Consider the following 12,868-nt stretch of genomic DNA (forward strand, 5'->3'; position numbering starts at 1 on the left):
CCAGACGCCCACTCCTATTCCCCCATCATTTCTAACATCATCAGCACCGAGGGGTCGGGACAGCTCAGGTAGATAAGAGTATTGTCTGCATGCATTGACACAGTATGTATAGTGTTCCTGACCCGTATAACCAAAGCCCTACAATCTTGTCTCAGCAGTCCCATCGCTAGCGTGAAAAGCAGTGGGGACAGAGGGAATCCCGGTCACGTACATCCCCAAATACTGTTTTGTATATCTTATAAAATTCTGTTCCATCGCCAGCATGAAAAGGAGCGGGACAGAGGGCAGCCCTGCCGCTTACATCCCCATATACTGTTTGTCTAACTGTTTTGTATATCTTGTAAACTTCTTCACTTATTGTGTTGTGTTTTCTACTCAGAATGGCGTTGAATTCTCCCCTTTCACGAAGGATCAGTTTGAGTTGTATGTTTGAGAGGAAGAAGTTAATTGATTAAATATCCAGTAATTTCTGATTTCTGGAGTGCTAGCTTTGTTGTTTCAATATAGTATGTGATCACTAATTGCAGATGTGCTCTGTAAATTGTGTTGGGTGGCTGGTAAGGTGACTGAAACCATGGACAGCTCAGTTTTCAATAGGGTTGAGATAATTCCAAAATCTGAAGATAGGTCAAACATGATCAAGGGACATAACTGGGTCTGGTCTATCTGTGGCAGGATAGTTTAATGTCCGTAAGTCTATAACATACATCAAGATGAAAAACTGTTACTGAAAGTAATCAACTTCTTCGATCCTTTAACATCAAAATACTGACCAAACTTAAACTTCATATTTATATTTTATTTACTCTGGTGGTTGGCAAAAGGGGCGAGAGTAATGTTTAAGAATGGGGTCCCACATACGGTTGTTGCAGTCTTGTTTATTGCGAGGATTGGGGAAAGTGATTATGAAGGAGATGGCTTTGTGATCTGCCTAAAAAAAGTGTAAAATTAAGAGTACTGATCTGTAAGTTCTGATGAAAGATTCTTTTGCTTTTCGGTTCAGCATTGTGGATAGGAATGTTGATCAGTTGTTGAACTCTTGTTGTATTATATCCTTAGGTGTAGGATGAGGTGGGGAGGTCCAAACAGGAGACGGGCAGTTATTGAATTATCTTTGAAGTAATAACATTTTAATTCCACTATCATTGTGGATACTAAATCAGTGAATGGTGTGAGATATTGCGGTTTGCAGAATAGTAATCTGTTACAGTGAAGTAGGTGGATATTTTTTTATATATGATTGCTTTAGGCTCCAGTGTAAGAGTTCTGGTGAAACATAGTTTGGGTTGGAGTTAGAGTTTTATGAGGTTGAGGTGTAATTTGAATTTGACTAGTAGGACACATGCTCTATTGGAATTGGAGTTTTTCTTTGTAACTCAGTCTTGGATATTACGTTTGTTTCAGAATGTTGCCAGATTTCAAGTAGTAAAGAATTTGCTCCAAAAGGATTAGCATCCTGTAACATCTGTAACTCAACCACAGCACGCTAATCTGACAAAAAGTACATGCATTTCTACAACATCAGAAGACTCTAACATTAGTTGGTAGAGACAGTAAAAAAGGAGATTGTATTGAATTTAATTAACTTATAACGGATATACCAAAAAGGGGAACAACTGTCAAAAACATTTCACTATTGCTATTTAGGTATTTACCTATTTGTTTTTATACGAAACCCTACACAAGCTGTAGATTGTACATAACAATGAAAAACAATTAAGTCAGTGAAGACAGTTGTGAAATTTAAAAGGGGAGAGGGTAGAACGCTGTTGTAGTCATTTGCAGTGGGTGTACATGAAGAATAGATGAACAGATGGGAGCTGGTGTATTATGTATTATGAATGAACATGTAAATGAAGATAAAGAGAAGAATAGTAAGAATGATAGATGGTTTCAAAGTTGAGAAAAGATTAAATAGTTTTACCTTCCGTGAATTTGTTCACTACATTTCATAAAGGAATTATAATTATAACCTAGGATTTAGAGTCAGGGGACTCATCAAAAACCCCTGCCATCCCTTTGCAGCAGTACCAGTCAACAGAGTGAGTGATAAGTTTTACCAGACATATCAACTAAGGTAGAAGCTGGCATAGGGAGATAGAGAGAAATAAAGGACCAGAACTCGCTTTTAAAGACATTATCTGTTTCAAGGAGCAGCACAACTCTGCCTTGATGGTATGAACTGTGGGTAGCTCTGACCCGCTGTAATATACAGGACAGAATGTCATTAGAGATACCATCTGGATGTAATTTACAGGTAACAACTGAAACAAGGCTTTCTGGTTCCAGTGGCGGATGTTGCTATGATGCACCCATAGCTGACCAGGAATCCATTGAAAGCCACAGAATTCTGCTGGACAGACACATTGAAGATTCTACAAGAAAATTAATAAAAAGGCAGATAATCACGAGAGTAAAACAAAGGAAGGCACTTATGAAGGAGTCCGAGAGAAATAAAGGGGAGAAAACAATGCAGTCAGCGATGCCAAAACAGGTGCAAACTATGAGGATCAGAAAAGTCAATGCAACCCCCAACTTGTTCACAGACACTGAGCTATGGTCTCTAGTCTAAATGGGGCTCTAACCGTCCTAAACTGGAAATTAGCTTAACCCAGGAAGTGATTGAGCGTGAATCCCCAGCACTTATCAGTCTAGTGCTCCCGCCTGACTATGTTTCCACAACCCTGTTCTCCAGTGCGTCCATCCCCTGCATGCCTGTTGTCTAACCTGATTCCTGGCCATGTGGACAGTAAATGTGAGCAGCATCAGCTCCACTAGTTGACTATTGCTTAACAATCCCACCAGTTAGCATTTCCCTTTTTCCCCTCCCATCTCACTCAACTCTCATTTGGATTAGTTCGGACCTTCAAAAGGCATATATATCACTTTTCTATTTACAGCTGTATGATTTTTAAAATGTCATATCTTATCATTTATGTTACTCTGTTAATCCTTTTTCAAACATATGTAGTGTTCTAACTTAGGGGAAAAAGTGACTTCTGTATAGTATTTGTCCAAATATATCAATGCCAGCATCCAGACTGAAAGAAAATCATCCTTATCTTTAGCCAGATGTCTAAATAAACTTGCCTTAGCCATGGCATTTCATATCTTGTATATGTGTTCATCAGTGCAGTCACTATTTCCTTAGCTAGGAAGAGTTGAAACTGCTGGATCTTCTGGAATCGGATCGGCTGTTATGTCTTTGTATTTGCCATGGCTTTTTTCCAGAAGCATCTACTTTTTTGTCCATTAAACATACATTGAGTCTCCTCTATGTATCCTCTCCAGCATTTATCGCTGGTGCAGGGGAACATTTTATGTGGTCTGTCAGGAGAAAAATACCAAACTATCATTACTTGGAAAAAGTCCCTATGGATACTAATTTGTCTCTCACAACTTCTGACAGTTGTATGTTTCTAACATTATTTCCCACTGCTTTATATATGGTCACCTCTATAGAATGACAGGAGTAGTTATTATCATGTTTTAAAAACCATTCTTGTAGTGTTTTCTAATTATGTTACCAGTTGATAAAAAGGTTTGAGTTGCATAGTCGCTGCTACTTTATTTATCATATTTGTTGCCCAGTGCCTCAGTTGGTAGTGTGTGATTCATTTGTATTCTTTCACCTTGAACACCCTCTTACATTTCTCAAATAGTCAAATTTTTCCTTTGCAGTATACGTCGGCCAATAGGCTGCATTCTCTGTCCTGATATTTTTTGTAATTTGCCCCTTTGTATGCTAATGTAAAATCTACCATGCCATGGATAGGTGTCAATGGAGATCAACATATCAGTCCTCTGAGTTTTCAAATTTCGTGCTAGTGGTTTGGTTAAAGTACAGCTGTTGTGGTCTTGTCAACTTTGGGAGCCAAAGGATGGCAATAATTCTGTACTCGCTACTTTTTTGGGTGCCCGCGGTTACTATCTTTACTATCACAGATAGAGAATTATTTATCAGCCATTTTGCAGTTCCCAGTTCAATTAAGTGCTATGCAGATATTGTTAGGTGTAGAAATGGGGCCGGCAGCACCAGATCTATCACAACAACATGTTAATCTAATATTTTTAGTTACAGCTGTATACCGACTCTTAATAGCTTCTTGGTGGCTACAACAGGAACCGCCTTCTTTTGAATTATGGAGGGCACGTTTTTTTGCTGTACATAATATGGAGCATAGTCTGTACGCCCTCAAGGGGCATAGAAAAAAGAAGTTTGGACAACAAATCTGGGGCAATATCACTAATCATTTAGAGTCTGCTGTCTGATGGCTTGTTTTCATTAATTGCTTCTTTTAGTAGATTCATCTGTATCTATTGTTTTGTATGGTCAATGGCACCCCTTTGTATGTACTGTTATCATTTTTTTTCTTGTGTATCATGTATTTTGCTCCAGGACTATTGCTATGACTTTTGACAGTGTACAAGTATTATGTTAAATAAGACTCCTTAACGACTAATTCGTGTATTTTGCAAAAAAAATAAAAAACCTGCAAGTGAATGTCACATTCCAACTATTTGTCCTCCACTATTAATATACTAATGGTGAATAATGTAATATCATTCACTATTAGTGCAATTAAAAAATGACAGAAAACAAGGAAAGTGGAGCCCCAACCGACGTCCTTAAGTAGGAGCTGCCCATGTCTCCCTGGCAATGATTTTTCTACCTATGAGGCCAGGGGTTGTAAGAGGAAATCTAGCGGTCGCAGCAGTGACACCTGGCTACTCCAAATGACGTCCATGACTTCTCCCGGTAGTCCCTAAATCTGTTATCTAAGGCACTGCAGAGTACCAGATTGCTAAATCCCATGGAAAGTAAATTAGGCCTTGGCTAGCATTTCTCTCTACATTCTGACACTTCGTTATTCTTTTAAAATTCTGTTCAGATTTTCCTGAATGAAAAGTATTTGAAAAAAAAGCCAGGCCGTTTATAGAGATTGAAAACATTGAATTCTTTGTACAGTGTTGAGGTGCCATAAGATATATGTTTGCTTTTTGCTCCAGTATTTTGTAATGTGATTTTCCTCTACTTTTTTAAACAATACTTTAGACACAAACATTAGCAAAGCAATCCACCATGGCACTTGCATTATAAATGTGAGATCTATTGGCTTTATCAGTACTTCTTTAATGTGAATGGCTTTGTATTTGAATTAGATTCAGTCTAGGGGAAATCAAATTATATCAAAAACAATAAGTGTTCCACTGGTAAAAATGGTCAACCATGGCAAACAAATAGTAGTGCAAAAAACAAACTGCGCAATAAGACACTGATCATATGCACAAATGAATATGGTCTCAAAGAAATAATGGATTAAAAACACAAATTATTTTAATGCATCACAAATAATTACCTTTGATGTCATATGTTATCCCGGATATCAGATTCATGGTTTTAAAATATAAATACCTCCAAGGGCGCATAGCATCTTATTAGATATCTGCATGACTTAATCTATGTTTCATTGGAAGACAGATACTGTGTGTGTCCATGATTCAATGTTTATAAATACCCCATATTTGTTTTTAAATGTAGGTTTGTATATTGCCCAAAACATTCAAATAGATAGATGTAGGTGTATGGTGTGTGGTTTAGTTTTGAATGCATGTGTTGTATACACTTATGTATGTCACTATATCCAATGCAACAAAGATAGTCTCTCTGATTTAACTGTAAAATAGCCCCATTTCCATTAAAATGAGAGATATGGCGGGCCTGAGATATCACATCCTATGACTTATTTCTCCCAATAATTTTGGGGGACTTGAGCCCTGATAAACAGAATTAGAAATATGACTGTATTGTTTTCACACTTTCCGCTGTACTCAATTAAACTCTTTTCTCCCCAGTGACTTGTAACTATGGGAACGGAGGCTGTCAACACACCTGTGACGAAACGGAACAGGGGCCCAAGTGTGGGTGCCATGTAAAATTTGCACTGCATGCGGACGGGAAAACATGCATAGGTAGGTGAGAACCCAGCTCACTTTCATTTACAATGCAAAAATACTGTCTTCTTCCTGTAATGCTCTATAGACGGGGGGGGGGGGCAAAAAGTTACTTACTTAGGATTCGTCATTGGTAAACTCTCTGCTGCAGGCAAGTTAATCTGGCCTTTGGTGGTACACTGTCAGTTTCGAATAAAGTGTGTCAGCAACAGAGAAACGTGTATGAAAATGAAATGTGAGTTTTTGTATGTTGTACGCAAACACTACTTTCTCTGTCGCATTGTCGACTTTAGCGCTACGCCATGGGAACAAGCAGGGGCGGCTCTAGGCTCATGGCGGCCCTGGGCAGGGAGCGTAGGTAGGGGCCCCGGAAGAGGGGGTTTGGGCGGGGCGGAGTTCGCGAAGGTGTTACAGAGCCGGAGGCCGCCAAATCCCTGCCAGGGGCCGCCACGCAAATATGTATCCATCCTCAGAAGATTATTATATTAAGGATATATATTGGCATGGCGGCCCCTGGGGTTTGGCGGCCCTGTGCAGGTGCACAGCTTGCACATGCCTAAGGCCGCCCCTGGAACAAGGAACGTATTTCTAGTAACTTTTCTTCTTAGAGAGACACGTAAGTGGTTTGGGACACAATAACGTGTCGAAGTGACGTTATCTTTTAAGCTTGTGTGTGGTGGGATATTGAAAAGTATTTGTGGTACACTTTGCTTGGCGAGATGGTTGCAATGAGAAGAGATGCAGAAACGCGCAATCCATTCTGGTACTCATTTGTCTGTTTGGAAACCTCTGCCAGTGGATATATAGAGAGATGTTTGAGGGTTTGTTCTGTAGTACATAGCGTGTGTACGTGTGTGCACTTATACATGTATGAGTGCAATGTCATACAGTTGCATATTTGGAGGGTGCTTATTATAACCTGTCTTATTAACTATGGATGTGTGTGTGAGAGTGTGAGAGAGTGTGTATGTTTTATTTTAAACCAGAGCATGTATGTTAGATACATTTCATGTATATCTGAAATACACACAAATGTGACTTAAATACAGTTCTGTCTACATCTGATTATAAAGCAGCTGTTATTCTGGTGAGGATGCTCTCTCTCTCGCTCTCGCTCTCTCTCTCTCTCCCCCCACCCTACCTAAAGAAGTCGGAAGCTGAAATGTTGTAGTAGAAATATATTTTGTTCTTTGGTGAATCCATCTGTTTGAGTCACTTCTTCCTTGAATATATATTATACTTCTCGTTAATTATTTAGAGTCCAGGTAATGAGCCTCAAATATTCACTCTGACTCGTTTTAGGGATCCACAACATTGCACTGATTGCTTGTTAGTCTGCATTGCTTTTGTATATCCAATTTCTTTGTTGGACATCCTAGTAGTTGTATTATATCAATCTATCTTCTGCAGTCATATTTTCAGAACTATGTTGTCCTAGATTCTTTGTCACCGTGGCCTGCAGGGATCAGTTCAGTTTCCTGTCTGTTAAAGTTATATGCTGAAAGTTTCGCTGCTGCGTTGACGTTAGCTTAGTGAAATAGTCTCACTTGCCTTTGATATCAGTTGCCTTGAAAGTTTAGGATTTGACACACAAAGAACCTCAGACTTTAATGGCACTTTCTAATGAATACAAATAAAATTCTTGCTCAAATGTATTGGTCTGCTGTGCTCTATTTACTGCTCATCTTTTAAGTTATATGTGCTGATCCTGGTTGTTTTATGCTGTTTGTTGCCATCGTGTATTATGAATCCTATTATTTCACATCAGTTGCTGCTGCGGTTTGAGTTTTTTGTCTCATGGTTTTTTTGCTGGGATTTGGCATGATATGGTTCTTGCTGTATGGTCTTATCTTTTGTGGTATGGTAGGGTTTAGTTGTGTTTATTAATAGACATGTTAGTCTTACTTTGCATTATTTACTGCTTATGGTGTGATCGGGTGTTAGTAATCTGGTTGTTCTTTTAACAGTCTGGTAGGAATCCTGCCTTGTATGGTGTGGCCATGCACACCACTGGTACAATGTCTTAAGCAGTATCAAGTAGACTTTGCAATGTACCCAGACAACACCCACAATCATGTCTATCTCAATAACCTCCTAAACAACACCGTAAACATCATCTTGTGTTTGGACCACATCCTTTAATGGATGATGGAGAGCATCCCCTGCCTGAACGGAACTAAGATGAGATCATTAAGTGAGCCTACCTCACTAACATATGATTTGCCTTTTGGACTCCGAATATCCCTTTCACTACCTCTCAAGCCAGAAACATGGGATTGCTCTTTCACTCAAAATTCACATTTGTTCTACAACTGTGGTCAAATGATTCATCCAGAAATGCATGCTTTAAACTTATTAACTACTATGTATTGCATAGATTCTATGTGACCCCAGAGAGAATACACAGATACGTCCGGGTGGAGGAGGCGGCCTGCCCCATATTTTATAGAAGAGCATATCCTCCATATACTCTGGTCCTACCTGGGACTGCGGGAGTTATGGGAGGAAGTTTTGCACCTCCTAGAAGAAATACTTTAAAAAGAGCTCCCCCACACTTCGGCCCATTGCCTACTGGGATGGTTTCTCCAAAGTGAGTAGCAAATTCCAAGACCTAGCATTTATCCTAGCAAAGCGCAAAATAGCTAGAAACTGAAAAACTGCGGGAGGTTATAGACTGACCACATGGAGGAACGAATTGACAAAGTGGGCGAGTTGCGAGGGGTGAATACTAACAAGGGAGGCCAAGAGAGAACTGAGGGACATGAAAATGGCTAGAGCCTGGGAAGCCCTGGTGGACGCCTTATCTCACCATGACCCGGAGACCCCAGAAGGAACCCCTGCAAGAGAATAATGGGCACTCTTTTGAATGTACATCACACTAGGTTCAAGATATTGAGGCACAGGCCTTCCTTCTCACACCACAAAAGATAAATTACTAGAGCGATCTTGGCGTACCCTAGCCCTTCTCCGCATCCAACATGGAGACTAGCCATTCCCGACAAGCACTCAACACATACAAACTACTGACAACTGACTCATGAGGGGGAGAGGGATATAGTTCAGTTAAGAATTAACAATGTGACCACAAGTTATGCAGAAGGAAATAAAATGTGATGTAAAGGACGAACGTGGTTTGACTGGGACACAGCCATGATGTGCATACAATAAAAGCAATACAATGTGTTAGAATTTTCAATTTTACTACAGCCATTGCCATTTTCCCCTGGACTACTGTAACATCATCTATACTTGCCTCCTCAAAACACTCATTGTCAAACTATAACGGTTACAAAACCAGCCAACTGGAATTGTGCCTGGATATACCCAAATAAGACTACATCAAGCATGGTCTTGAGGCTCTCTGCTAGCTACTAGTCGAAGCCAGGATCAAATTTAAAAAAGTGCAAAGCTTCACTCCACAACTACTCCTCAATCCAGAAAACTCTGCCACTCAGCTGACCTCATCGCACACCTGTTGTTCAAGTGAAAGAAACAAAGATGCAGGCCTCTGGGAGTAGTAGATCTAAGACTCTGGGATGCCCTTAGTTGTTCCCTGAGATCAGCAGGCTCGCCTTTTAAAGTGAACCACATAAACGACACGAAACGCCTGTAATTTGAGCTATTAAAACTCACCCTCTAAATTAACCTTCTGAACTTTGAGGGGCTGAGATCACAGAACCGTGGCCCTCTACCCTGCCTGATTAAATGCATTTGGCCTTGTATCTCTTTTCAGATTGCACTGTGGACGTTTTTGCACACTGAAGTAATCAAACTTTTAAACATAACACACTCTAAAACAAATACTAAAATAAATAATCTTTAATCTGTCACAATTTGCTATTGTTATTTGCCCTTATGTGTGGTGCTGTGGTCGCCTAATTTGTTTTTGTCCCATGGTGTTTTAATGATGTCATATGGTAGGTTATTGCCTTATGGATATGATGTGAACTTTGTCTTGAGATTTTTCTGCATAGGTTTGGTATGACCATGTTGTGTGATGTTTACTACTACGGTATGCATTATCCCTTCCGCATAGTGGCCACTGCTCTAGTCACAGCTGAAGTATGTTAAGGCCTTAGTCTTGTAGTGATTCCTGCTGTGTTACAGGACATACCTTTTTGAAGTACTTGATGTAGTGGTTTACTCTTTTTCTTATCTCACTGTGTTTATTTCTGTGCTTTATAAGCCCAAACATTCATGGTGATTGTAGCTGTGGTATAATATGGCCCTGATTCTTCCCTTTACTATTGTAGTCTTGTAGTATTCTTTTTCTGCTGATGTGTACTGTGTTGCATGATCTAAAATTGTAGTTAATGTTTTGTAGCATTTGTGACTGCAGTCTGTTAATGTTCTTGTCTGCTAGTGTTTGCTTCTGTTTTAAAGGACCCTTGTTGGATGCTCGTTTTTTCTGCTGTGGTATTCTTTTCCTTGCTATTCTGGGACCTCCCACCCTTCTTTCTGCCAATCTTCGCGAATGCAAACCACTTGCTATGCCCATATTTGAGTACATATGCTCCTAATCTTCAATCCAGTTCTTTCTTCCATTGGAGGTTCTTGGACGTGGCTACACAGCCTGTGTGCATGTATGTATGCATATGGTACTTGCATAGTACAAGCCTCACCGAAAAGGCATCGGAGTTCTGTACAGGGTCAAAGGCAAGCATCCTGTCAACCATACAATTTCAAAAACAGAGAGGCAACAGTAGCAACCAGACAGCAATAAGAAATAGATTATTTAGTCTTCGATGCTGTAGCTGTATCCTTCTTTGATATTGTTGATTCAAAAACATGCGCAGCCAACGCATTTCACCCTCAACAGGGCTTCATCGGGGCAATTTGGGATCCACTTAATTCCCCTTTGGATATAATGTATTGTCTTCCGAACAGGCAAGTATCAAATTGTAAATCACTCCTTAAAGGTCGAAAAAGTCCCATCCGCCGTTTTAGGCATGAATTGGACTGTACGTAATCACCTTTAGATATGGTGTATTGTCTTCCGAACAAGAGAGTATCAAATACTCCTTAACTTTCAGAAAGTCACGCGGCACTTAGGTTTGAATTGTACTGTACGTAATCAAGAGACTTCTATACAACAATCGAGCCCAAGAGTGATACTGTCAACCAGTGATAGGAGAGATAGTGGGTCATTGGATTGTTACTGCATTGTGATGTAATATTCTTTAAAGAAGTATGTCTTCAACTATTTTGTATGTTGGCGCAGCATTAGGGCAGTCTTTATGGAAATGGAGATGTTGTTTCAGATCCTGGGTGGATAGATTGGAAAAGGTTGCTGCCTAATTTTGTTTTGTGCAATTCTTAGTCTCCAGTATGATTGTGGCCTTGCTGGGGGTATGTCGATAGCTACCAGTGATGGTTAGCTTGTCTGCAAGATAAGTGGGGTCCTGGTCATGATGGCTTTGTGAATGATGCAGCTGATTTTGAAGATGGTACGGGCCGTCAAATCGGGCCAATCAAGTTTTAGCACAATGTGGGTGATGTGATCATATTTCTTCAGCCTTTGATGAGATGTGCTCCAAGATATAGGATGTCCTTAATGGGTGCCAATGTAGAGTCTGGAAGGCCTTTAAACATGGCTTTAACATCAACCAGAAGCAAGAGTATGAGGGCTTGAACAACAACACTGAAGTCACTTTCTGGAAGAAGCACTTTTACTTTCTTTAGAAGAGATATCTGGGGCCAGGCCGTCTTTGTGTGTTTTCTGGCAATATGGTCCTTGAGGTTGAGGTTGGTGTTCAAGGTGAATTCCACCGATTTGTCATACTGTAAATGTTGGGGTTTGAACCTATCACGGTTCATGTCTTTGAGGCAGATGTGTACTGTTTCTTGTTCTCGGCAAATAACAGGAATTCTGTTTTAGATGGGTTGAACTTCAGGTAAGAGATGAACATCCAAGTCTGGATGAGGTGTAGAAAGTGTTTAAGGCGTTGGATTTCTGGACCAGACGAGGCTGTAGAGTTGTGTGTCATCAGCAGACTGGTGGGTTTTTATGTTGTTATGAGTGAGTAGATCCCAACGGGGCTCTTTGTAGGAGCTGAAGGTGAGAGGAGACAGTATACAACCTTGGGAATACCACAGATGATAGCGATCTTTTGGGATCTGGAGGTGGTCATGTGAACAAACTGTTGTTGATTGGAAAGGTAGGACGAGAACCAGTGTAGGACTGTGCCAGTAAATCCCTTCTGCGACTCTAAAGTGTGGATAAGGATTGAATGGTTGACTGTATGGAAGACAGCTGGGAGGTCCAGCAATATCAGGAGGCATAGGTCATCTTCATCTGTAGTCTGGAGGGTGTTGGCCCCAATGTGTAACATAGCAATCTTCATGCTGCAGTGTTATCTGAAGCCCGATTGGTAGGTGAGCACAGACTACTTTATCAATGATCTTGTCAGTGAAAGGTAGGTTACTGACAGGCTGGGAGTTGGTGAGTTCATTTTTTTTTTTTTTTTTGGAGACGTTTATTATTGGTCAAAAAGTGCAGTACATATAGCAAAGCCTACAACCCTGCGGGCCGGCTGCAAAAAAAAAAATCTGTGCATTGTCGAGGCAGATGTGTACAGGGGAGGGCATTATGCATAGGTCTATTTATTGTCCGGCGTGTCGTGCCACGAGTAAATTATACATAACATGCGCTTTTAGCACTCGGCCATCACTGTAAATGACGTCTCATTTTACATTTTATTTATAAGTGAACCAATAACTTTTCAACAAAAATAAACAGTACCGTGCACATCGGTACGTCCCAGTGTGCCTACGGTTTCAGTGTAGCTCCATGCACCCACGGCGCATGTGGCAGCAATGTCTCTTCAACTTGCTTATGCATGTGCTAGGAGCGCATTAGTGTAGTGAGAGAGCTGCGGCCGTCCCGTGTGGTTAGTTGTAAAGCGGGTGGTGA

The 12,868-nt window shown here is 40.4% G+C and overlaps 1 protein-coding gene across 2 annotated transcripts in view; it reads left to right on the forward strand.

The window, feature by feature from the left end:
- The window catches only part of SCUBE3 (signal peptide, CUB domain and EGF like domain containing 3), a 1,095,585-nt gene that overhangs the window by 619,105 nt on the left and 463,612 nt on the right, over positions 1–12,868 (forward strand). For both annotated transcript variants that reach the window (XM_086923234.1, XM_086923233.1), the window contains exon 6: positions 5,857–5,973. In XM_086923234.1, coding sequence (XP_086779360.1) covers positions 5,857–5,973 — 117 coding nt within the window. The remainder of the gene's footprint in view (positions 1–5,856; positions 5,974–12,868) is intronic.

This window comes from Lissotriton vulgaris, chromosome 5 (assembly GCF_964263255.1).
Source record: "Lissotriton vulgaris chromosome 5, aLisVul1.2, whole genome shotgun sequence".
Classification (NCBI taxonomy): Eukaryota; Metazoa; Chordata; class Amphibia; order Caudata; family Salamandridae; genus Lissotriton; species Lissotriton vulgaris.